This window comes from Varanus komodoensis, unplaced genomic scaffold (assembly GCF_004798865.1).
Source record: "Varanus komodoensis strain SLA01 unplaced genomic scaffold, ASM479886v1 scaffold1, whole genome shotgun sequence".
In the NCBI taxonomy this organism is placed as follows: domain Eukaryota; kingdom Metazoa; phylum Chordata; class Lepidosauria; order Squamata; family Varanidae; genus Varanus; species Varanus komodoensis.
Genome location: NW_025335268.1, coordinates 109,793,632 through 109,819,916, shown reverse-complemented (window position 1 = coordinate 109,819,916; position 26,285 = coordinate 109,793,632). Strand labels below are relative to the sequence as shown.

Genomic DNA, 26,285 nt, shown 5'->3' with positions numbered 1-26,285 from the left:
CTCAAGGCTGTCATCCTCAGGTGTCCAGGCAAATCTTGGGAACAGACAGAGGATGGAAGTGCAGCGAGGGCACAAGGGAGAAGAACAGGAGGAGCCCTGTTGCATCCCGTTCCCCATGACATGGTGGTGGGAGAGAGAGGCTACCCAGTCAGAGGGCATGCAATGATCTAGGAGGGACACACACAGGAGGTGGAGCCCTGTGTGCCACCAAGAAGGGCGGTTCTCAGAAATACCTTCTAGTTTGGATTTAATAAATCACTTTGTTCATGCACAGAGATTCATCTTCTGGTGGCTATGGTTTGCTGGCTGAATATTGGAAAGAAATTGCTCTTAAGCAGAAAGACTATCTGATGACAGAAAGGAATTAAGGGATTAACTCAGCTCCTGACACTTTCCTCCATAATGGATTCTTAATGGTAAGAAAAAAGAACAAAGTTCTGTGAAAAAAATATGCGAGTGTTGGAATTTGAATATAACAGTGAGTGGTGCAGGTTTATGAGAGCTGTGGTCCAAAATATCTGGAAGGTACTACAGTATTTATACCTACTTTATAACATGTATGCAAGAGAGCATTATAGCTCAGTGTTCATGCTTTTTGGACCACTTAAACTTCTGTAGTTGCTCAGAAATGGAGTTTATTCTACATATATTAGTCCTTCTGGCCTCAATGCCACCTACCCGAACATGCTGTCCTTCAAAGGTTTTAGATTTCAACTCCAATTAGCCCATCCATCATGGACAATGGTCAAGGATATTGGAAGTTGCAATCCAAATCCTCTGGAGTGTACCTGGTTGGGGAAAGCTGTCCTGATGCAACTAGCTGAGAGGCACTGTGTAGCTCTTCTATTACTTCATTAATGATTTTCCTGTAATAGAAAAAGACACAGCAGGAATGATGGGAAAACAAAGAGGGTTAGTAATGGTAGGCTTGTTCTGAAGACAACATTATGCAGCAGGGAAAACTGGATTTGAAAGGAGCTGCTCAATCATTGTGTGTTGTCCTGCTATCCCAGCGAAGTTATATTTATGTTCTTGTTGTGATGTCAATGTTGGGTGGGAAAAGTCAGAGAGAGTACTTTTACAGGCTAGGCTTCTGGATTTGTCCATAACCTTTTCCTCTAATAAAAACTGATGTCACTATATTTTCCTACTTCTATTACATGAAATACCCTCTACCATTCTCCCCTGCCTGCACAACTTTCTATGTTATTTTGAACTATGGAGAAAAAGAAAGATAATAGTCACTAATATGATAAATTGACAGACAAGCAGGATTTATGTTGAGATGGATAAATACATGTAGAGTTTCTTCAATGTGATGTAACTGCTAGATATAAGGAACAGACAATACTGTATGATTGGCAACCTCTATAGGTTCTCAGCAGGTTAAAGACAAAAACATGAGAACTGTAGATAATGAGACATTTGGAGCCCAATTTGCAGAGGACTGCATGGATTTGGAAAACACAATCTGGATTATGGAAGCCTATTGATTAGATTTGAATGTAGATTTTTTAAAGCACAAGTATCCAAGAAAGCACAGCAATATCATTTCAAGAGTGCTTTCAGGGGCCCCTACAAGTATCTATGAAACCAATTAACAAAATTACTCCCATTGGATTACTACTGGATCTCTAGACAGGGCTACTGCAGTATTTGCTATGCCTTTGAAGATGGATTGGAAGCTACCCTTACAGCAGGACTCAGCTGCTCAAACTTAAGAGACAGCTCATTCAAATTCTTTTTCTCTCATTTGAAAAGAGTTCTACTGATTGCCTATCTATTTCAGAGGAGAATTAAACTATCTCCCTTCCTCTCTGAAATGAGGAAGGTGACAATATGGGAGAAGGCTCTTTTTGGCTATGATACCCCGTTTATGGAATGCCTAGCTCCAGGGAGGTTTGTCTGGCAACAATTTTGCTTACTTTTAGGCTTGTCTTGGCCTCTAGTATGGGCCAGATTATTTCTAGGGGACAGAGGTTACCCTCCACAGCTTTAGTGCCTAAAACCGTCTTCCTCAACCTGATGCGTTCCAGATGTATTCGACAGAAACACTCATAATTCCCAACTGGCATGGTATGGGAGTTGTTCCACACACCTGGAGAGCACAATTTGGAAAGGCCTGACCTAGAATTTAGGCAAGAGCAACAGACAAAGCCCTCCTATTAACACAGACCTTTAAATGACTTTTAATATATTTTTGAAAAGGGTTGACCACTTTTATGCTGATTCATCTTTAATTTGAAGTGATATGTTGTTGCTTTGCCTTTTTAAAATTGTAATTATCCTGGAATCAACTTTGATGAAGAATGAAACTAACATGTTCCAAAGAAAATAAACACTGAAAAATTCTGGACATATTCAATCAAGTGACATCGCTTTGTGCACATAAAGTCAGAAGCAGGTTCTAGCTCAGCTCTCACACACTGACTGAGGAATATGCTACACCTGAAAGAGGAATTCATGGGAATAACAACCTGTAAGGACAACATGGATCTTTCCATTTGGTTTCCTATGCAGTAGCCTGTTCCTAAGTTGTCATTGTTGTTGTTGTTACCAGCCATCCAGTAATCCCCACCTTATGACAACCCAAGGCATTAATGTTCTCCACATTGTCCTGTCCTTGACAGCCCTGCTTAGCTCTTGTAAACTCAAGCTGTGGCTTCCTTTACCGAATCCTAAACTGTGGTTGGTAAATCTCGCTGAGAACCCAAAACTAAAATAATAGCTTTTATCTTGGTTGTACCTGATCTAAAACCTGAGCAAGAAAATTTGCTTGCCTAGTCCTAACTTGCACGTTATGAAAAATTTAATTAGTCTGAGAATGTACTTGTATGATGTTTCAGACCTGTTGAGCAGTACACTTGAAAATGTGCCAAGATTTCAAATAGACTTGTTTCAAAACAACAGACAGTATGCAGATTTTTAAAAAGCAAGCAGAAAGAAAGAGTTTATATTCTTCCATGGCTTCATTATAAACTATACACCAGTGGGTGTATTTGTAGCTTCACATCACTTTAATACAAGCATAGAAATACATCACTAGTGAAAAATATAATAAAGCTTATCAGGGGCCCATAGTTAGCCTGAAGGTTTGTGGGGGGTGGGGGGACTTCATTTGCTTTGTTGGTCCTTTAAAGGAAAACACACACACTAATCTTTCCTTTTCTTGTTTTACAACATAGGGGGCAGAAGACATTTAGATGGCACCCCCCATACAGGCCCATGGTCTAAAGATAAGAGTTATGATAAACCAGAGTTTAATCTCTCAAACTTTTGTAATTTAGTCTTTATGTCTGGAGGAAGGAGGAAGTCTTCCCTTACTTGAGCAGAATATTTTAGCCACCACTAGGTCAAGCACAATAATGAATTTCTGTGTAAGTACAGTGCATGGTCCCAGTCCATACCATAACAATATACAATATACAGAGTAATATTACAATATTACTGTGAATCTAAGATAATTCCTATTCATTCCACTGGGTCTCTAAGGATTAGCAATGTATACAACTCAGTATATTAAAATGATTAAAATCTGCACTACAATGTATTATAAATCTCTCTCTCTCCCTCTCCCTCTCCCTCTCCCTCTCCACACACACACACACACACACACACACACACACACACACACACACACATGTTGGTTTTAAGAAACTCCAAAGGATGGCTGTATTTAGTATTTCATTAGTAATAATAACAAAGAACCCTTTCATTATCATGTAGGGGACTGGAGACAGATTACAGGGTTCAATTCTGCCCCTATATATTTTTGAGACAGGTATCTGTGTAGGCTACAGTAAACCATCAGAGTTTTTCTAGTACTCAAGGTGAGAAAGGGCTTGCATATCCGTGCAGAATGAGCCTTGAATTATTGTAAGGAGCAAGTAGTCCCCATGTGATAATGTGGCAAGCCCATTAGCAGAATAGGTTTATAAGTGCATTTTATACTTTGATACTGTATTTTACCTTTTAAATTGTTTTAACATTTTGTGAAGTATCCAGAAAGCTTTGGCTATTGGGCAACTTAAAATTTAATAAATAAATAACTGTAACAGAATATAAAGTGAAGCAGTCAACAATTGTCTGACACTTGAAAGTTAATGAACAGCATTTTGAAAACTATGGCAGCCTAAAATGAACAAGCATGAAAAACACCAATATTACAGCTACACCCACCATTTGCAAGGCTTTCTTTTATTTCAAGTTAATATCCTTCTCCTAAACATGTAACTCCAGCCTAAATTGCTAGAAAAAAAGAAGTCTTATTATTTGCTAGTTACATAGGCTCTAACATGTTCTGCTGATGAAGGTAAAGTGTGTGTGTGTGTGTGTGTGTGTGTGTGTGTGTGTGTGTGAAATCAAAACACTCAAGTCTTCTGGTATTAACGTTTTGCAAAGTCTGGCTAGAAGAGCACTTTTAAGCTTTCTGTTATTAGGAAGATTTCGAAAAGGCTGCTTTAGCATTTACTTACCTCCAATTTAAAAAAGAAACCTTTTCTTCCCTGATTTTATCTCCTTCACTGCCTTTTACTCCTTTTCTGTGCAGGGATCCCCTTCCCTCTGGATCACATGAAAGTGTTCTATTAATGAGAATTGGCTTGGGTTTGAGAACACTATGCTGGTTAGAAGTGTAAGGAATCTGACCCCAGGCTCTAAGCTACAACACGTCACTTCTCCACTGGAATTCTGTTACTGGATGAGGAAATAGCATAAAAGGAAATGTAATACATATAAACATACCCTTCCAGGTGCTGTGAACCAGTGTGTGTGTGTGTGTTTGTTTTTTTACGGCATGTGGTATTTATCTGTTAAGCCATTATAGCCCTATGGAAAGCAAAGGTAGCCCTGCCAGTTATTAAAAAAAATATCCGAAGTCTGGTTTTGGTGTAATATTTTTCTTAGGCCATCCATAAAGCCATCAAAAACATGCAAGCTTTAGAGGTCTTCAGATCTCTGCAGCAGGGGAGATGTTACAACCCCTCTGCCCCCACTCACACCCTAAGTCCTGGTGTCTGCATGATCACAAACTTACAGAATTTTTACTCTGCTCATTTTTGGGTTTGACCCAAACAGGCCTATGTGTAATATGTTTCTGCCTCCACCCTACATAGCATTAGGTAGTGAGCTGGCAATTAGACAGTGAGTATTGAAAATGTACATGTCTTGGATTCAGCTGAATAAATTATATAAGCCCCCTGAACCTCAGATGATCTGTTTTGGAGGAAGAGCAATTTCTCAGCAATTAAGAGTACCTCTGTGGAAGCATTCCTCCCCTTTCCCAGGGACAAACACATCACTCCAAAAGTAAAGAAACAAATACCGGGAAGAAGCTGTACAGAAATTACACTTAGATTGTTACGATAGTTCTGCGGAGAGAAAATATGGTAAAGCAGCCTTTCCAAGCCTGGTGCTCTGCAGATGTGCCAGACTATAACTCCTAGGATTCCCTGGCCAAAACATGTGAACAATAGGCTTGGAAGGCTGCTGTAGAGCTGTCATTCCTGTGGCATATGAGCTCAGGATTTTTATTTATTTTGCGTGTGATCTGCCATGTTTTATAACTGGGAATGGGCAGGATATAAATAAATGTAATCAATAAATATAACCACTGTTTTCTTTCAGCTTTTTGGAGAGGGGACTATCTTCAGAAAAGCAGCTGTGAACAATGGTAGCAGCATCTACCCTAATGCTACCTGTGTTGCGAACCTCCATCCAGCACGAATAGTTCAACAACCAAACAAATATAATGGTGGGGTGGGAAAGCAACTATGTGCTGGTAGGAAAGCCGTAATGGAGCAGTCCTGTGCTGAGAAAAACACACAACCAGGAAAGCTCCAAAGGATACAGATATGGCAGTCATGCTAGCTTCCTGCCCATGTGCCTTCAAATATGAGAGCCATTTTTAAAAACGTGTACCTCACAATGTTTTTCTCCAAGGAACCCGAGGTGGTGCCAGTGATTCTTCTCCTCCCTACTTTATCCACACCAACCCTGTGAGGTCAGTTACACTGAGAGTCAGTAGCTGGGCCAAGTCACCCGGGGTCTTCATGGCTGGGTGGGCACTAGAATCTGGATTTCTTGAGTCCCAGTGCAACACTCTTGCCACTATGCCTCACTGGCTGTCCAATCATGACTGGGCCATATGGAATCTTTCAGTATCTCAATGCATGCAATGATGCCACAGGGCCCACTGCTTGAGGGCCACCAGCAAGGACTTGGCCAACACAAGGATAGAAGGCTTGCAAGCTATGGAGACTTTGTGGAGACTTTGGGGCTGGTTGGCACTGGGAGTTGCAAGGGAGCACTTGCAAAAATGCCAAGGGGTTTTGCTGCTCTTGCAAACAGGCTTGGTAGCCGATGTATAGTACCCATGGTGGGATTGGTTCCCTGGGTTTGAAGAACATGGCAACCCACCATGTGCATAAGAACCCCTGGAATGAACTGTGGGTTGTCAGGGTGGCTTATTGCCCCAAGCCTCTCTGTGGGAATAAAACCACGTTTGCATGATATAACTGGGTAGCAGCCAATGATGGGTTGTCTTGCCATGTGAACCTGTTCACTAACTGTTGTTGCTAGACATTGTGAGGAACAAAGGCAGGGGCACTGTTCCATATAATCCTGCAGGCATCCCCAGTTGCTGAATGACTGTAGCCAACTACAGTTAGAGGTGGTTAAACAGAAGCTAAGGGAATCAGGGCAAGAGCTCTTTATATGGTTCTGGGACAATGAGGGAAAAAGGAAACGTGAGGCAGAGGCACAGGATAACAGTCTGAATGCTGGAACCTTAGGGCAGAGAGGGAGAAGATAGAACTGGGATAAAGAAATTCAGGATGCATGAATGAAAAGGGCAACCGAAAAGAAACACCAAACAGAAGATATACAATAGGGTGGTAGGAGGATAAAAGGAACAGCTGGCTCATTAAAAGGCTAAAGGGCTGAAACAGAGGAGTGGCTGCTAGGCAAGAAGATGCTTTCTAGTGTAGTCAGCAGCAGTCAGAACATGAAAGAACAAGTGGACAAGAGAAGACTTGCTTTCTTCCATAGCAACCCCAGGAATAGACCAACCTGCCTCTATAGCACCTTATATAAAGCTGGCATTGTTACATAAACATTATCACTGATTCTGCAGCTTCTTCTGTTTATTTGGCCATTTATCCAAGTCCTTCAGCTACTCACCTGCACTGTTCACCTTCATTATAATCATGCCACCACTTAACTATATTGCAGGATTGGCATGCAGCTTGATCCTGCAGCTACTTATCTCACTTTACAAGCATTTGTCCCCATTCAGTGGGTATTTACCTCTATGAGTCTCTGAGCAATCACCCTATTTTGGCAGCTACATACCTCACTTGTGACCTTTCCTATTCTTGCAGAATTGCTGCAAAGACATTTTGACTTATCCTGCAGCTACTTACTACAACACCCAAGGAGTTTGATCCTGTGCTGTAACAAACACTTAAGTCCATGGTTTAAGTGGTTTCATCATTTATTTGGGGGAAGAATAGAAACAGACATTATGTAACAGCCACATGTAGAGTTTCAGAGTTAAGTACCCATAATAATTACAGTTTTATGTTATAGTTTATGCTACTATACTATTATAGGATTTGGAAGTTTTTGGATATAAGAGGGTTAATCAAGTCAGAAGTATTTCAACAGATTGCATAGATGGTCCTGGCCAAATGACTACATACATGGGGAGCTACAGATTATGTTTCCATGGGAACTAGTTATTAAATGTTCCTTAAGATCTATTTTATCCTTTATTTCATTTTTATACCACCCAATAGCTGAGGCTGTCTGGACCGTTAGCAAAAGTTACACACACACAACCAACAAGAAGATATAGAAACTGAAATTGAATCAGCATAGAAGCATAACAGCGGTACAGAATAAAATGAAATATATAAAAACAAAGTTAAAAAGCTAAACTGTTAAAATGCAGGGAAAATAAAAAGATCTTCACCTGGTGCCAGAAAGAATACAAAATAGGCTCCAGAAGTACCTCTTGGGGCATTCATTCTGCAACTGGGGCACCACAGCTGAAAAGGCCCTCCCCGATAGCCACCCACCTCACTTCCTTCTGTAAGGGCTCCTGGAGAAGGACCCCACTCCCCAAAATGACCTCAGCGTCTAGGTGGGTACATATGGGGTGAGAAGATCCTTCAAATAACCTGGACACAAGCCATTTTAGGACTTTGAACGTTAGTATTCACTTTTTGAATTGGGTGCTTTTGCAGACATGGCTTAGAAAATGTACTATTAAGATACAGCCAGAAAAGTTTTATTTAAGGAAGGTAGATGATGTGTTTGGGATGCCTCTCATTTCTCTATCACTTGTATAGTGAGTTCACATCTTGCATGGCAACACATCTGAGGAGTTTTTACCTGCTTTTCTCTGTAAAAGTGTTGTCATTTGTTTCAGAAATGCATTATTCCGGTCTTCCAGGGGGCTGGCCCTTCTGTAGCATGATGTTACAACAATAGTCTTGCTTCTCATTTCTCCAGAGGGCTTCTACTCTCAGATATAGTTTTGTGTGTGTGTAATTTATTTATTAAAACATTTTTATGCCGCCCCATTCGCCGAAGCCTCGGGGCGGCTTACAACAATAAATCCATCCCTGTGTGTATCCATCACACAGAATGCTATTCCCTCTCCATTTCAGCTGGATTAATTTCTTTGGCAAAAGGTATGTGCACACTTCTTAAATTCCAATCATTATTCCTATCCCACCAAGTCTCAGGGATACCTTTCAGATCACACTCAGTGTCCTGATTTTTAAAGAAATAGCTGACTTGGCTTTATTGGAGGTTGCTGAGAAGGTTTGTGGAAAATCGCTACCTTACTTTTTCTAAAACAATATTGGATGCTGTATTTGAAATGTAGATGTTTAATGATAAACGTTTAAGAACATGGGCATGCCATGGCATGAGAAGAGTTTGGTGTCAGCTGTGCAGTTCCAGTATTACAGAATGTCTCCTGATTCTCTTAGTCACATTCTTCAATGTCCCTCCCTGCCATTCTTCCATTCCATTTCCTTTTCCTTGGAAAGCTCTGCCCTCAGATGCTTCTTCAGTGGAGATGCCCATCTTGTTCAAACACTTTTCACTCCTGGGATAACTTGAACTGTACAGAGGTTTGACTCAGGCCGTCTCATCTTCTCCTTCAGCACAAGAACTACCTTGCTCTTATTACTGAAGTATTTTGATGCCATCCCTCAGCCAAAAAGCATTCTGCAAAATGGTCTACATGTTATCAATTAAACAAGACCATTCCTGCCTGTAGGCTTAAAGTTTAAAAGGATACAACACACAAGGAAAAAGGAATGGGGAGGGAAGAGGGAGACAAAATTGTTTGCAGCAGCAAGGCTGGTGGAATGGCACTGCTTTCCCTCATTTCCCACAGGAGCAGTGGCAGGAAGACAGACAAGGCACACACCCTGCCTTGGAACAGGTCCTTCTGTGTCCATGGTGCTAGGATTTGCAGATTGCTGTGATTTATCTGGACTCTTCTCAGCCTTCCCTTTTAGTCTGCTTAGTTCACCATTCTCTCCCTGCCCTTTTCTAAAATAAACACCTCTTGGGAAAAAAGCAGACACATGACCCCCAACTCACAACAGCAGAATAAGTCAAATGACTCAGCAGCTGAAGCTGGGGCTCAGGCCTGGGTGTGTGAGAATGAGATGAACAGTAGCACATCAGCCGAAGCAACCAAAGCAAGAACTCAGTTACGAAAGTTCCTGTAAAATGAGTTCAGTGAAGAACAGATTAAGCATTTGCAGTGATTTTTATTTTTAAGCATGAAGTATAATTTCATATAACTAAAAATACTATTTTATACATTTTTAGATATTCTCACCCATCCCAAAAGTTTAGGGTTGCAATCCTTTACTCTCTCTCTCTCTCTCTCTCTTACTATGGAATAAGCCTTGGTAAATATTTAGGATTAGGCTACTGATGTTTTAAACAAAACGTGGTTTATGTAAAATGTTTACATATGTTAAATAAAATAGATATAATACACAACATATATGATTATATTTAAATGTGTGTGTTAAATAAAATAAACATGCTCCCTAAGAGAAGGGATGTGTGCTGGGCATATTGCAGTGATCCTTAATTAAGGAGTCATCCTTGCAGGTTTTTAATTTGGTTTTCTTGTTAAATTCATATTGTGGCTGAAGGTTTATATCTTAGTCTGGGGGGGGGGAATAAAGAGTTAACTACTGTGGTTAACTGTTATCTTTCAAAAAAACTTTTTTTCTTCAAATTGCATTCTGGTCCGATTATTTTATGTAAATCATCCTTAATCAAACCAGTCTCTTTCGAATTCCAGTAGCTCCGTGTTTTAATGGCCTTACTCTCCTCAACCCCCCGGGCTGGATGTATACCCTTTGCCTTCGTCTTGTTCCAAGTAAGAAATCAAAATGCACAGAGCTCTTTTATTCAGTATTAAATCGACTCCAGTATTTTGCAGTCCTCGTCAAACGGTATTTGGGATCGTGGAGCGGCGCTCACCGCTCTCAACTATTGGGCGAGGGGTGCGCTCTTACTTCTAGTGGATCACTCACGGATCTTTCTATTGCATTATTTTATTGCATACTTGCTCCTTTGAAGTAGAAGTGGTGATGTTCGCTTTGAAGTACAGACATGCAGACGCTAATAGCTGCGCACTTTCTAGCCTTACTTTTAACCCATTCAACGGTGCTCCTCCTTATTTCAGGGGGGAGAGCTAAAAGTTGGGGGGCGTTCATCGGTTTTGAGGTCTTGTAGAAATATAACTATAAACTAGTGCTAAGTATTTGTTTGAGAGCAAAGGAAATCTAGGCAGAAGTCTTACCCCCCAAGTACAGGCATGTAACGCTCAACCCCATTAATTTCAAGAGCCAAACGCTGACGTAGATGAAGGGGGGGGCATCAAAGCGAAAGAACCATAGACTCCAATTGGCCAGATGGACGTTCGCGCTCCTTCGCGATCGGCTTTGAACCTGGCAAGATGCTGTAGCTGTCTCCAAAAACACTCAGGAATCTCGTGACCGTAGAGATAGGAAAGGGTAGAAGTGCTTACTTATATACTTTCGCTATTTCTATGAATAGATTCAGTATGAATGGTTTCTTCACTCTTTTGTGACACCTAAAAGACTAATATGACAATACTGGAAGAACAAACAGCCACCTTATAATACAATGTTTTGAGGATTTAATGATGCTTCCAAGAACGAAACGGGTGGTCTTTAGGAGTGATTTACAAATAGATAAATGTATGGAAATATATGGTCTGAGATTCTTAAAGAATAAGCATAATTATGCCGAAGCATGAGGGGACGGCATATAAGTTTTAAATAAAAAATAAAAAAAATGCCTAAGAAAAGTAATCTTATATGCATCGTGTCATGTATGAAATGTAGGTAGGAGTAGGGTTAGGATTATTGTAATATTTTAAAATTAATATTTTATTTCATTTTTAATCAAAATGCACAATTGAAGCTAATGAGAAATATACGTATACATCGCAGAGCTAGAAAACTGAATGCTACCCTCTATTTCTATGATATATGCCGGTGTAATCCTTTTTTAAAAACCTGAATTGGTTTTCCAAATATTTCCTCTAAAGCCGCTTTCCCAAACCTGGTGGCCTTTGAAGGCATTCGGACCGCAAGTCCCAGAATTCTCATCCAGCATGGCCATTTACTAGGAATTCTGGCTGATGCAGTCCAAACGTGTCTACAAGGTGCAAGTTTGCGGAAGGCGTTTTATATGGTCGTCATCATAGAGCAGCTACAAAATAGAGCGACGTTCTTATAGGAAGATGTGTCGAACGGCGCCTTCATTTTTAACCGGAAGTTTTCTCTGACCGATGCTTGCGTCATTCATGGTAGCTCCTCGCTCCCCGCCCTCTTTTCTCGCGATTCCGAAGCGCGGGAAGAAAGAGGCTGGGAGACGGGCGGACGGCCTTGAGGGGCAGAGCCATGGCCGAGGCTGGTAGCGGCAGCGGGGACGACGACAACAACCCTTCTCGAGGCGCGCGAAGCCGGCCGTTCGTCGCGCCCTCCGCTCACAACGGAGCCCACGGGGGGGTCCGACGTCCTTCCTCTCAGGAAGGCCGGGCTCGGGCGGGGGATGGTGATGGGGGCCGGGGCGGCGAAGGAGACGAGGAGGCAGGCCCAAGCGAGAACGCCGAGGAGGCTAACGAGACAACGCGGCGGCTGCTCCGCCAGCAGTACCGGGAGCTGATCTCCAACGTGCTGCGTAGGTTCCTTCTTCCCCCGAACATGGAAGGAGCAGGAAGTGCGGACATCTCTGAGGGGCGGGTTCTTCTCCCAACCCCTTTTGGCCCGGCCCTCTCCTAGAGTCAAAAAACCGGTGGCGGCCAGTGGGTAGAAGTGTCAGGCAGTTAGAACGCGTTTATTGTTGGTCGCAAGGGGTTGTTGTTGCTCGTCGCGAAGTCGCGTCCGACCCATCGCGACCCCATGGACAACATTCCTCCAGGCCTTCCTGTCCTCCACCATCCCCCGGAGTCACTTAAGCTCACTGCTTCAATGACTCCATCCGGCCACCCCATCCTCTGCCGTCCCCTTCTTCTTTTGCCCTCAGTTGTTCCCAGCATTAGGCTCTTCTCCAGTGAGTCCTTTTCATTAGGTGGCCTAAGTATTTGAATTTCTTCTTCACTATCTAGCCTTCTAAAGAACAAGGCATATTGCAGTGTAAAAGGGCAGTTGCTGCCAAATTGTTTCATTAAATAGAGAAGTTATCACTGGGTTCACAACAATTCGATGCTAATAATAGTTAGGGTTAGGTAGTAGTTAGGTAGTCAGGTAAAGAAAGCAACCTAGTAAGGGGCAGACTTGCCTACACCAGCCATCTGATTTTGAAGTTAGCTGATTGACCATCGAAGGTCACATTCTTATGCATGTTTAGACAGAGAAAAGGCCTATAACTCTTAACATGTCTCCTGGCTTATGAGACCTTAGTCCTTGTAGATGAGTTCTGAAAGTTTTTCTATTCATATGTAAAAGTGAGGCAAATGGCCTTGTGCCTACTGAGGTATAATAGAGGAAGGAAGGCCTTAGACACCATTCAAGCACACCTTAACAAGTCTTTTCCTTGTTTTGTGTTATATATATAAAACTTGGTTTTATTATTTTAGAGTAATTGTCATTAGGAATAAATTTTTTAGTGCCTTGTGCATCATCATGCATAGTTGTCACTTTCTTGCCAAAGAAAGGATGCAAAAATCTGTTCTGTTGTTGAGACTGTGGCAAAGCAACCAAATATCCTTGAGTCATCTGAAGCTTGTTGCAGAGTGTGTGTTCCCTATTTGTTCTCCCCTCAACCCAACCTATCATTTTGGTTTGCACTTGTCCAGTGGCTATGGGCTACTTCTTGTTCATGTTTATACATGTATAATCAAATTCATTGATATCTGAACTCTTTCCCCATTTCTTTTCTCTCTTGTCAGAAGATATTTAATTGCATGTACTGTATTATTTTTCTGGAGTAAAATTATACCAATTAAATAGCACCATTTTGTGGTAATATTTTCATATACTCTTGGAAAAATATAAAATAGTACAGATCCTTTCACATATCTTCTGCTGTTTTACCTGTATAAGGTGGCATCTTCCTGATAGAGTTAATTCTGTTCCACTTTATTCTAACAGATGTTCTTCCTCTTGACATAAAAAATTAGTACAGTTTCAATGTCAAGTTGTTATGTCCCTTCATTAATAGTAATTACCACAATGACTTAAAGGACATAATGCCCTTGAGTAAAGAACACACTAGCATTTATGTAGCACTGCCTATTCTAAATGAAGGTGCTATTACATGGGTATCTTCGGATGTGTTGCTATCATTAGAACTTGTAGGGATTTAAGCAAATTGTAGTCCAGATGCACAATTTAGGGCTATTAACTGTCTTGCATTTGTTTTTCCATGGTTGTATATTTCAATTTTTATTTTTTGCTTTAAAGATATGCATTATATATTTTCTTTAAGAGAATCGGGAGATGATGTTGAGTACTGGAAATGATAAACTGACAGAAGCTCTGGAAGATGCTAATAAATTGTTTACTGGAGGTAAGAATTCCTTAGAATATTTACCATTGTCTTTGCTGCCGTTCTCCCTCACCCATGCCATTATTATTATTGCATTGAAATATTCTGTTTCTTTCCTCTTGTGAGGTATCCAGTGTGGTGCTTATAGCTCCATAATATCAAACAACAACCCTTTAAGGTGGGTTAGGTTTTACGAGAGAGTGAATGACTGACCCAGAGTCACCCAATGAGCTTCTTGACTCAGTGGAGACTAGAACCTGGATCTCTTAGGTTCTCTCATCCAACATTCTCACCACCACACTAGTTCTCTAGCTTTTACAACTGAAAACTATGCTTGAAATTTAAAAAAAAACCCAAGAAAATTAAAAAAGGGGGAAAAAGCACAAGAAAGTTATGCATATCAGCAAACATGAATATAATGAAATAGGTATAATGAGAAAATTATTGGCTACTTTCACCTCCTTTCATATTCCTTCAAAGATTTTTACCTGTATTCTTCAGAAAACAAAAAGTAGACATGTAAGTGCCCAGAAAAAAGGGGAAGGGAATGTTTTTTGTGGCTTTTGTGTCTTTAATGAAGAGACTTAGGAAATGCAGTCTTTTTTAAAAATATCTTTTTGCTGTGGTTTTCTGCATGTTGATAGTGTTCCTATGAACTCTATAATCTAACTGCAATAATTGTGCTGTCTGTCTGTTTATATCTCTATCTCCCTCCTTTTTATGCTGTCCGATAGCTTAGAAGGCTCTGTGGGCCGCTAACAAATCAAGGAAGTATAAAAACACACATGTAAAAACATCTCATGCCCTAAATGGTATAGGGCTTGGATATCTAAAGGAGCATTTCTTCCTGTATACACCTATCCAGACCCTAAGGTAATCTATGGAGTGCCTTCTCCAAGAGCCACCTCTAAAGGAAGTAAGGAAGGGAAAGGGCCTTCCTAATTGTGCTGCCTTGATTATGGAATCGGCTCTCCAGGAAGGTGCGCCTGGTGCCAACCCTTTACTTATTTTGTCATCAGGTTAAACCCTTTTAATTTTCCTGACATTTAATTGTTTAAAATATTCTTGAATTTTATACTGGTTTTTTAAATCCTATTTGTTTATTAGCATGGTGTGATTTGGCTTTAGTCTTGTATTATATATTAATATTTATTGTTATTGCTGGTAGCCATCCACTCACCCTGTGATATATTATATGCATTGTTTTAAACTGTACAGTGGGCTATAAAAGTCTTAAATATCACAATGAAATAATAAAAACAGACATATTACAATCACTAACACAACAATATAATTACAAGTCCACTTCTGCCATAGTTAAACTGGAACATAGGCACAGCAGTCATATAAAATACAATATTATTAAAATTTTTACTGAAAATGCTAGTAGGATGAATGTCTCTGGAATCTGTATCAACTGATTTCACAGATATTGGGTAAGTGGACTGGAGCTTCAGACCTAAGAACAGCAGTTAACAAGGCTCATGACATGGCTGCTCCCATCTCTTAGAAACCTCTTTTTGATTTACAAATATCAGAGTGGTTTTTTCACATATTACTTTTGTCCAAAGCATTTAGTATACTCACTGTCCAAAGCATTTTATGTAAATATTGCCATAATATAATAGTAATATTCAAAAGTCAACATGAAAACCAGTTCATGATATCTTGCAGATATCAAAGTATTAAGTAATAATGATCCATTAAATTATTAATCAGAATGTAACTATAGAAAATTCGTTAGTGTATAACAGTTGTGCCCTAAGGTCTCGTTTATTCAACAGCAACCTTTGCAGCTGGAGTTAGTCAGGGTCCTCTTGGCCAGGCTGAAATGCATGAGAAAGAAAATAAGGAACCAAGTCTTGCAGGCTGATGATCACACAGATACCCGTGATGGTGAATGTAAATGGCTCTCACCTCTGACTAAAGCTTTCTAGTTACAGCATATATGATGTTTAAAATGTGTGATGGTGGTGGTAGCAGTATAATTGCTTTTACTGCTGCAGTGGCATTTGCAAATGGGTGTCCAGCTCTGCTGTTCTGGATAGTGATGTTTTCCCCTATTCTACACATCAAAGACAAAACTACTTGGGTTTGGTGGATTTGGTGTGGAGCTGCCAGTTTAAGTATAGTCTCAAAAATTGAGACTTCATAGATTCTATCTTGTACCCTTTTTGGATTAGTTGCATTTTTTTTCCTAGAGAAGATGTGCTTTGTGCTATTAAAATAGCAACCCCAAAGTAGGATACCTGGCTGGTAAACTCAGGGAAGGTAAAAATGGTCCCCTTACCATCTGAGGATTCAGAAAGGATCCAGATGTGTCAGTCAAAGCCATCCTAGTCTTTTACAGAGGGGTATCTTCTACACATGCCATAAGATACAGATTCTTGTAATATTAAGTCAAATTCTTTTGTACTGTCAGGCTGTCACAATACCAGCACAATAATTCAAGAACATGCATCAGGAAAATAAAATGAATAGTCTGAAGTATAATAAACCAATGCGTCACCACGGTAGATTGCATTTTATAATCTACAGTAAAAATTCTAGACTTGTACAGCAGATTTTGATGAGATGACCAATGCTGTATCCTATCAAAAGAGGAGTCATTAATTTGCTCTGATAGTAGCAAATATTTTTCTTCTTTCATAACAGTGTCCCGGGCAAGGGAGGCTGCTTTGGATGCCCAGTTCCTAGTTTTGGCTTCAAATCTAGGAAAGGAAAAAGCAAACCAATTGCAATCAGATATGACAGTGTTTGATTCATCTGCATTTGCTGAAGATTTAGTAAGTTTGCAGTGATTAGCTTTATTGTAATATAAGAATTTTATGATATTAAGGCTATTCCTTGGGAGTTTTTTCACTTTATTTCCTGTGACCTAGAGCTTACTGGTATAATTATTTCTACTATAGATCACATGATCATGTTTTAAAATGTGAAGCCAAATATCCTTATCATTGCAGCATATTTAAAAGTGTACTTAAGGCCATAAACTGTAGCCTGAAGTATCAGATTTAGTTTCCCGGGTAGAATGTAATGAAACTGTTTATAGGTTAGAGCCAATTACTGAGTTGTGTAATCAGGGCTATTGGCACGATCGCTCCCAAGCGTCCTCTCCCACCTGGCAGAGCCCGTTCATCTCCTTGGTATACACCTGAATTACGGGCGATGAAGCAGGTTGGGAGACGTCTAGAGCACAGGTGGAGGAGATCACGGGGTGAATCTGACCAAACACACTTAAGAGCCCATTATCGGGCCTATGCTGTGGTGGTGAGGATGGCAAAGAAAAAATTCTTCTCTGCTTCCATTGCCTCCTCACAATGCCGTCCAGTGGAGCTCTTTCGGGTGGTGCAAGGGCTGATACATCCAGGCCCAAAGAAAGATCTTGTGCCACCCTCGAAGGCCCGCTGTGACAACTTTGCCAGGCATTTCAGGGAGAAAATCGCTCAGATTCGTCACGAGCTTGACTCTACTATTGAACCAGATTCTACTGAGGAGATGCCAACGACGCCGTCGAGTCCACAATTAATGGATGAATTTCAGTTGTTGTGGCCTGATGATGTGGACAAGGTGCTTGGACAAGTACGCCCTACCACCTGCTTACTAGACCCATGCCCATCCTGGCTACTTAAGAAAGCCAAGGACGGGATTGGCACCTGGATTCTGGAGGTGGTCAACGCCTCTTTAAGAGATGGTCGGGTATTGTCCTCTCTAAAAGAGGCAGTAGTCCGGCCAGTCCTAAAGAAGGCATCCCTGGATCCAGAGGTAGCCGCCAATTATAGACCAGTGGCCAACATCCCGTTCCTGGGCAAGGTGCTGGAGCGGGTGGTGGCGGGACAACTCCAAGCATTCTTGGATGAAACTGATTATCTGGACCCATTTCAGTCCGGCTTCAGACCCGGGTACGGCGCTGAATCTGCCTTGGTCGCCCTGTACGATGACCTGTGCAGGGAGAGAGACAGGGGGAGTGCGTCCCTGTTAGTTCTCCTGGACCTCTCAGCGGCTTTCCATACCATCGACCATGGTATCCTGAATAGGCTGGCGGGATTGGGAGTTGGAGGCACTGCGTGGCGGTGGTTCCGCTCCTATCTCAGTGGCTGATTTCAGAAGGTGGTGCTGGGGGACTATGGCTCTGTGCCATGGCAGTTATGCCATGGAGTTCCGCAGGGGTCCATTTTGTCCCCCTTGCTATTCAACATCTACATGAAACCACTGGGAGAGGTCATCAGGAGGTGTGGGCTGCAGAATCATCAGTACGCTGATGATACCCAGCTCTACCTCTCGTTTTCCACCAACCCAGGTGAGGCAGTGGCTGTGCTGAACCAGTGCCTGGCCGAGGTAATGGGCTAGATAAGGGCCAATAAACTGAAGCTCAATCCAGACAAGACGGAGGTCCTGTTGGTGGGTGGTTTGGGCCTCGGGATGGGGGACTTGGGTCTTGTCCTAAACGGGGATGCACTCCCTCTGAGGGACAGGGTTCGCAGCTTAAGAGTGCTCCTCGACTCTGAGCCGTCTTTAGAAGCTCAGGTGACGGCGGTGGCGAGGAGCGCTTTCCTTCAGCTTCGGCTGATCCATCAGCTGTGTCCCTTCCTGGAGAACGACTGCCTGGCGACAGTGACACACGTGTTGGTAACTTCCCGATTAGATTTCTGCAACATGCTCTACGTGGGGCTACCCTTGAAGATGGTCTGGATACTTCAGTTGGTGCAGAACAGAGCTGCCAGGCTGCTGATGGGGACTGGGCGTTGTTCTCATATAACCCCAGTTCTCCGTCAGCTCCACTGGCTCCCGATTGAAGTCCGGGCCCAATTCAAGGTGTTGGTTATGACCTATAAAGCCCTCAACAGCTTGGGTCCTGGGTATCTAAAGGAACGCTTGCGTCTATATATGCCCTCCCGCCTCTTGAGATCAGCAACAGATGCCCTTCTCTGGGAACCCTCTGTGAATGATATTAGGAGGGTGAGTACCCGGAGGAGGGCCTTCTCTGCGGTGGCGCCCCACCTATGGAGTGCGCTCCCCAGAGAGGTCCGCCTGGTGCCGTCGTTATTTGTTTTTCGGCACCAGGCTAAGACCTTTTTATTTAAAACTTAAGTGTTAATTTATTATGTAGGATTTTAAAATTTTTAAGCCGAGTTGCACCGGGTTTTAATATTTTTAGTGTATAACTTTGTTTTTGTATAATTTTGTATATTTTTGTTTTTGTTGTAAGCCGCCCCGAGGCTTTGTTGCGATGGGGGCGGCATAAAAATGTTTTAAATAAATAAATAATCCGCAAAGTGGTGGGAGTGGGTTCCCATGCATTGCTCACATATTTATAGCCAGTCTGTATGAATACAAAAGCAAGAAATTTCCTGGTTGACCAAGTTCACTGTTTACATTTAAAGCAATCAGTTTTTCTGTCCAGTCTTCCTGTCCTTTGTATTGGATTGTAGAAATCTTTCACTGTCAGGAAAGTCCATGTGTGACTGCCTCAAAAGTGGTGTAGTGATTTCAATGAGACAAGAATTACTTTGGTACATCAGGCAGGCATCTAGTACAGTTGTAAACCTTTGCTGTTCTAGTGTTAACATGCTGGCATTTACTTCTGCTGTAATAGGAGTTGTTTCCTGGTGTCTCTTGTTACCCAACAAAGTAATCCAAGTGTGTATGTACCGTATTGTATTGTAAGGTTTGGAAAGTGAACAAGGTCTCCTTTGTCATCACTATACAGCTCATTTCAGGCTTATTTTAGGTTTTCAGTTAGAGTCACTGACAATTAGAAGCTGATGATAGGGAAAAGAGCAAAGAGTGAGAGAGTGTCTTCCTCATTTGACTGGAACATCTAACTTCCCCATGTTAATTTCTTTTTTTTCCTAGAATGGAGATTCTTATTTCATGGGGACTCATTTTTTTGCTGTTTGTGGAAAATAATATAATACATTTTCTCCACAGTTATTGTTTATGGGCTTAAACCGCCTGGAAAGGAAAGGAAGTGATAGTGAAGAGGAAGAGGATGCTGGTGGATTTTTACCAAGTAATGCTTGGCATAAACTTGGTGGAGAAGCCAAAAAATACTTCAGAAGAGCACCAGTTTTTCATTTCATGTAAGTTCGATGCTTCCTTCAAATTAGTCTGGTGTGACATGTTTCACTAGTGCCATTCTGTAGAAGTCTTAACTCTGGGATTTGAGAAGTGGAATATGTCTTGCAGGCAGGTCTAATTTTTTTTAAATTCATTACGTGCTTAAGGCAGTCTTGCAAGCAGTTCTTGGTGTTTGCCCACTATCCGCTGTACTCTTTGTGCTACTGTCCACAGTTCTACATGTACTGTACTGAAATCTTTATATAATGCAAATCTGCCTGGAATCTCTTATTTCAAGTTCAGATGCCCTAGGAGTGGTGCTTGGAAACACTGGCAAATGAATACAGCATTTTTTTTCTTTCAAGTTTCAGTGAGCCACTAACCCTCTCAAGATGGGGAGAGGAAGGAGCTATAAACTTCTCTGTTCTACCTTTCCTGTCATGCTTCTTCAAGAATATATGCCAAGTCCAGATGTGAAATTAACAGCTGAGCGGGATCAAAGTCGCTGAATCCCATTTAGGCTAAACTAGAGTAGTGGATTGTCTCCCTGTTTCCTTCCACAATGGGGAAAAGACATTCCATCCAGGCTGAGCTGATGGAAGGGAAGAGATCCCTATTCTCATACTTAGGTTTGCACCCTACTATCACCCTTTTTGTTTATATACTACTGTGCTATGCAGCCCTTATATGAAGTTGTATCCAGTAGTGTTCTAAAACATGGAGGAAGAACAAAAATGAGTACAGCTGAATTGGGCCCATTTTTACACACCTGGATGCAATTTTAACCTAAGCAAGCAAAAATGAATTATAAGCTTGATTGCAAAGGTTTCACCCTCATAAAAACTGGAAAAAATAATTTCTCAGGATCCAGTAGCATTTTTGGAAGTTCATTTACAGATACAGTTAATCTTTCATGCCCTTCCTTTTAATTGAAAGTCGTATGATGTCTTGCAACGAATTAGAATGTTTCATAAGTGTTAATTTTTAATTGGTTTAGGTTGGGAACTTTTACTGCAGATCCTCCTGCTGAGAGACCACGAATTGAGAAGCAACAAAAGAAGGCAGGATCAGATGAAAGAAGAGCAATGCCTGCACAGGTCTGTATGTATGTGATACAGGAAGCTTGAGGCTGAACTTTCGAAGTTGTAAATATTTCCCATTGAAATTCATAGTGTAGTAGCATAATAGAAAGCAAGCATAAACACATGTTCAGGACACAGTGGTCATACAATGCAGGTGAATGATTCATGTAGAACTCAGATCTTACTGCAGTAGGGTATAATTTACTCTTCTTACAACATTTTTATATGCTTGTAGAAAATACCATGTATTGATGTGACAGAGTTTGCAATGTTGTACTTTGTTGTTATGTGCTGTGAAGTCAACCCTAATTCATATGAATAAATGTCCTCCAGAATGTCCTATTTTGGGCAACCTTTTTCGGCTCCTGTAAGCTGCAGCCTGCAGCTTCATTTATGGAATTGATCCATCCCATATTTGGTCTTACTCTTCTGCCTTTGACTTTCTTTAATGCTACTGTTTTCCCTTTTGAGTCTTATATGCTTGTGATGTGTCCAAAATACAACAGTTTTCTCATTTTTGCTTCTAGGGCAAGTTCTGGCTTGATTTAATCTAGGACGCACTTGTCTGTCGCAGAGCTCTCCCCAACCTATGTCTGGAATACATCAATTTTCTTAACTGTCAGCTTTCACACCCATGCAGAGTGATAAAGAATACAATAGTGTGGATGATCTTAGTCTTGGTCTCCAATGACAGATCCTTACACTGTGCTTTCTAGTTTGCTTATCTTTGTCCTTTCAAGTCTTTTCTTTGAATTTCTTGGCTGCAATCTCCTTTTTAAATGATGATTGAGATAAAGTACATACTCCACAACATATCATAAAACCCATAAGATAACACTGAAAATGTTCTCTTCAGACTGGTATGTCCCATGTTTAAGAGCACTCTGGTAGCTGCTCTTCATATTAGTGACGCATTCAGATCATGTGTCTTCACACACTGAATTTTAAATGTTTGTTTGTTTTCTAAATTGTATTTAAAATGTAAACTTGAGTTTCATGATAGAACTCTTGCATTTTAACACAATAAAGCTTATTCTAGTGATGAATACAAAACTGTTCTTTCCTTAGCATACTCTATTATACATTATATTACAGGAGAAGGAAGAATGTTGGCATTATTCATATTATTAAGAGCTTGTTAATTTGTTGGAATTTTTTAGTTGAAGAAAATGGAAGAATCTCATCAAGAAGCTACAGAAAAAGAAGTAGAGAGGATCTTGGGATATTTACAGGCCTATTATGCTGAAGATCGTAAGCATACTTGTGACATCTTGTGGGTCCAGTTAAATTTTTGCTTGCTCTTTTAAGACTAGCTCTGATAATTAGGAAAGGAAAATTTTAATATTCCTTCTTTCACCATGAAAGAACAATTCAAATATTAAATTCAAATATAGAAACTCAAATATCTGAGCATAAGAGAGTGACTATTTATTTAAATGATTTAGGGCTTCTGTTTAGGGACAATTGCAGTGGGGAGGGTTGAATTCTTGAAGAGGGTTGAAACATTGGCTAGGATTCCCCTTCCCTTTCTCAGCAGTGAGTCCTCCCCTAAAATGATAGTACTCTGCTGCTTTGACTGTTAAAAAAAAATCTAATGCATCACAGGCGTGGGGATGGGGCAGGAGAAGTCTTGTTGATCAACTGTTGATTAAAAATAAGTATTTCAGACATTGATAGGGTCTGGATGAAAAGGGCATCATCTGAGGAGAAGCTCTGAGGCTAGATGTACCTCCTTGTCCACCATGCCATGGACTAGGGATTCATCATCCTTGCCCTAGAGATGGAGGGCAATGACAACAGCAATTAATTTATATATGGCCTTTTTCCCTCTTGGGGAGAACCCAGCATGGCTTACATAGCTCCATGTTACCCTTGCAACAACAACCCTGTGAGGTCAGTTAGGCTGAGAGTGAGTGACTGGTCCAAAGTGAGCTTCATGGCTGAGTGGGAATTAGAGCCTGGACCTCTGAGGTCCCCAGTACAACTTTCTAACCACTATGCCACACTGATTTTTCAATAAGGGCTATTCTGTCCCGCTTGGGTCACTGTTGCTATGCCAGCATAACCTTGTAGGTTCCGTTCCTGGCCACTACCACTACTTGAGTATCCCTAGTCAGCACTGGGATCCATTGTTAATTAAGAATATTCAGTGTCATCCAAGAGAACTCTCACACTTGATTTGCAGGCCTGTATCTGGAGTAGATACTTTCCTTACCAACAGTCCCTCTAACTTTTCTGGAACTGCTTAAAGAAGGCTTTCTCATTCACTCTTTATAAGTTGCTTAATTTTCCAGATGCTACTTCTGCGGGAAAATCCTTTTCCCCCAGTAGGTCGCTCTGGTTCCTTCCTCATACACTCCTCTCCCATTAGAATACCTGTCTATGGGCAGCATGGTTCAGATTGCATATATCTATCTGGATATTTTTATCAGGAACTGTTTGCAGTTCCTTCTCCTAGGCAGATCTCACGCCCTTCTGCCCTCTAAATGAAAGATGGACCATACAAAGGAAATAAAGGATTAAATAAAAATATCCTGAATTTTAGAGGCATATCCATTGGCATGTGATGATAGGGAAAGTAGAACAAAAGAGGAAGGAGGCAGAGAAATCATAACAGTAGCACCATTTTGTTATTTCTGCAGCACATACTCCAATATCCTTCCTTGAGTTTGTAACTGATCCAGATTCTTTCGCAAGAACTGTGGAAAATATGTTTCATGTGTCATTCTTAGTAAAGGTAAAGAGAAATACTTTGAAGCCTTAATGTTTGTCAGTTATAAGTCAAAATATATTTTCATACCATCTTGTTACTCCAGCATATTGCCATTGTTCTTAATTTTCTTTAAGGAAGATCTATAAATAAGCACAGGATTTGCTTTAAAAAAAATTGGATGGCTACTAGAAAGTCAAATCTCACTTAGCTACATATAATTAACAAATAATTTGTATGACCATAAGTTGTTAATTGACTTTGATTATTGTGTTTAGTGACTGATAACTCTGAATAAAGTACACTTTATAACTGTTGCCCACTTAAGTACTAAAATGGGCCAAATTTCATCCACTCTATACTTGTGTGAATGCATTTTCTGTGTTAGATGTTACCAATTCCCTTAAGTGAAAGTGGGCATGCTTCCTAAGGCCTACATCCAATATAACATCAGTAGAAATTGCTGTATTAATGGAGCTCCATTGCCTTTTCCAATTGTGCAAACACCAGTGACCTGGTTTGTAAATCTAAGATTAACAAGTAGACCTTAGTTGGATTGTCCCCTTCCACATACTTTAGAATTTTTTTTATTCAACACAGTGACTTTAGACTGACATTGCTAGCACAAATCAAAAAAGAACGTTATAACAGATTTAAATTTGTTGTTGATGTAAACTTAATAATTTAACCAAATTAAATTTAAGTTGGCTTGGTGACAGCTACCTAAAGGTGTATAATTTGCTCATTTGCTGCCTACATTTCTGATCTTGAAACCCTGTTTTTATTTTTAAGTCTGAACCGTATCTCAGTCTGTTTTCTTTAAATTGTCAAATGAATTTTGAAATCAGGACTTGAAAATTATAGGAAACATGGCCTAATTCTTAAATGTATTTTAAATATGGATTATCCTGTTTTTTTTTATTTAACTGTAGAGCAAAGAATCCAAGTTCTCAAGTTCTGAGCATTATAATTGTGGTTTGGCTTAAAATTGGTATTGAAAGCTTTTCATGTAAAGAGTAGCCTAATTTTGTCATGCAAAATTTCCTGTATATGTCTGAACCTGCCACATTTTGTTGTTGTTGTTGTTGTTGTTGTTGTCATTGTCGTTATCATTTCTATACCCCCTACAGCTGTAGCTGTCTTACAACCTGTTGCTGTAGCTGTCTCACAGCAGTTCTTTCAGCCTTGTTGATAAACTGAGCTGTGTTTCTTCTAGGATGGACATGCAAGAATAATGTTAGATCAGGACAAGCTTCCTATAATAGGTAAATTGTTAGAAACATGTTATTGCTGTAAATTAAACTAAGCTTGCATGTATGTATGTTGCATTTAGAATATTGGCTTTTTCTATTTAAAAGTTTTAAAATGTGATATTTTGATAGAGCCTTTACATCCAGAAGAAGGAGAAAATGATCAGGATACTCAAGTGCGGAAACAAGCAGTTATATCAATAAGCTATCAAGAATGGCAGGTATGATGATGCTACTGTCCTAAAGAGACCTGCAACTTACGTTATGTAACCATGTTTCTGTCACGAATATAAAATAGCTGGGTTGTAGCGCAAAAAGTTGATAAAGCCAATCTCCCTACTTTTTTCCTTTGCTCCTTCCTTCCTGTATCGTTGGAATAATATCTGATACCCATTTTCTTCATTTTTCCTAAGGACCTGCATGCTGTCCCATTTTAGGCATATGTAACTATGTCATGCTTAAATGCCAGACAGAATTATGATCTTGTTGATAACAGTTACTTGCACAGGACAGTTTTTCATATTGTATTAATAAAGATGTATCTTTCACTTTTTGCATTGCAAAATATTGCAGTGAATTGTTAAAATTTAGGAAGTGGATTAGTAAAATGCTTATTAATGCATATGGAGATAACAAATTAATGGATATAATAGAAACCAATTCTTCTTCTCCCCTGCTAGAAGACTGTGGAGACATTTGGAATTTCAGAACCCATGATTCCACCTGCCAAACCAGACAATGAGATGGAGTCAATCTGAATGTACAGTATGTAACTGAAAAATTAGTTTGTGAAGACACTTTTGTACTTTTCAAACTTAATAAGCTTCTTTTGTGGTGAGTTCTATTTTAGCTGTCTACAGCAATTCTTAATCTTTTCTTTTTTTTATGCAGGGATTTCAAATTTGTATACGAGGCTTGTTGACCCATTTCCTGATGTTTGCCCAGGACAATGGTGGAGTAGAAATTAATAAAAGTGTCCTGTTTATTGCATATTTACTTGAATAAGAGATGTTTTAGAGTTTATTTCCAAGCTGATGTTGTTGTATTATACGACATATGATATGGTTTATGTGCTGTAGCAGCAAGCCAATTTGAAATTAAAGGTTTCATTCTTTTGTA

General features: G+C 40.4%; 2 protein-coding genes across 6 annotated transcripts in view; one reads left to right on the top strand and one right to left on the bottom strand.

Annotated features, from left to right (window-relative positions):
* Positions 1-7,877, bottom strand: part of TACC2 (transforming acidic coiled-coil containing protein 2) — a 189,855-nt gene extending 181,978 nt beyond the window's left edge. For both annotated transcript variants that reach the window (XM_044440298.1, XM_044440279.1), the window contains exon 1: positions 4,476-7,877. The gene's annotated coding sequence lies outside the window, so the exon portion shown is untranslated. The remainder of the gene's footprint in view (positions 1-4,475) is intronic.
* On the top strand, positions 278-26,285 carry NSMCE4A (NSE4 homolog A, SMC5-SMC6 complex component). 4 transcript variants are annotated; one of them, XM_044440375.1, is made up of 11 exons: positions 11,889-12,255; positions 14,005-14,085; positions 16,720-16,850; positions 19,996-20,147; positions 21,122-21,221; positions 22,367-22,457; positions 23,849-23,943; positions 25,133-25,181; positions 25,299-25,387; positions 25,847-25,931; positions 26,058-26,285. In XM_044440375.1, the coding sequence occupies exons 1-10, from the start codon at positions 11,976-11,978 to the stop codon at positions 25,922-25,924; spliced, it is 1,146 nt and encodes a 381-aa protein (XP_044296310.1). In that variant the 5' UTR covers positions 11,889-11,975; the 3' UTR covers positions 25,925-25,931; positions 26,058-26,285. The 4 variants fall into 4 exon arrangements, with proteins under 4 accessions (XP_044296319.1, XP_044296328.1, XP_044296310.1 ...); XM_044440384.1 differs by lacking the exon at positions 11,889-12,255 and adding an exon at positions 278-416 and having other exon boundaries at positions 25,847-26,285; XM_044440393.1 differs by lacking the exon at positions 11,889-12,255 and adding an exon at positions 282-416 and having other exon boundaries at positions 13,980-14,085; positions 25,847-26,285.

What these genes read in the sequence shown, in the direction of transcription:
- NSMCE4A (XM_044440375.1), top strand. Translation starts at nt 11,976, where the DNA reads ATGGCCGAGGCTGGTAGCGGCAGCGGGGACGACGACAACAACCCTTCT. An exon ending in TAATAAATTGTTTACTGGAG is followed by an intron (nt 14,086 to 16,719) that starts GTAAGAATTCCT and finishes CTTTCATAACAG; the next exon opens with TGTCCCGGGCAAGGGAGGCT. An exon ending in GAAGAGCAATGCCTGCACAG is followed by an intron (nt 21,222 to 22,366) that starts GTCTGTATGTAT and finishes GGAATTTTTTAG; the next exon opens with TTGAAGAAAATGGAAGAATC.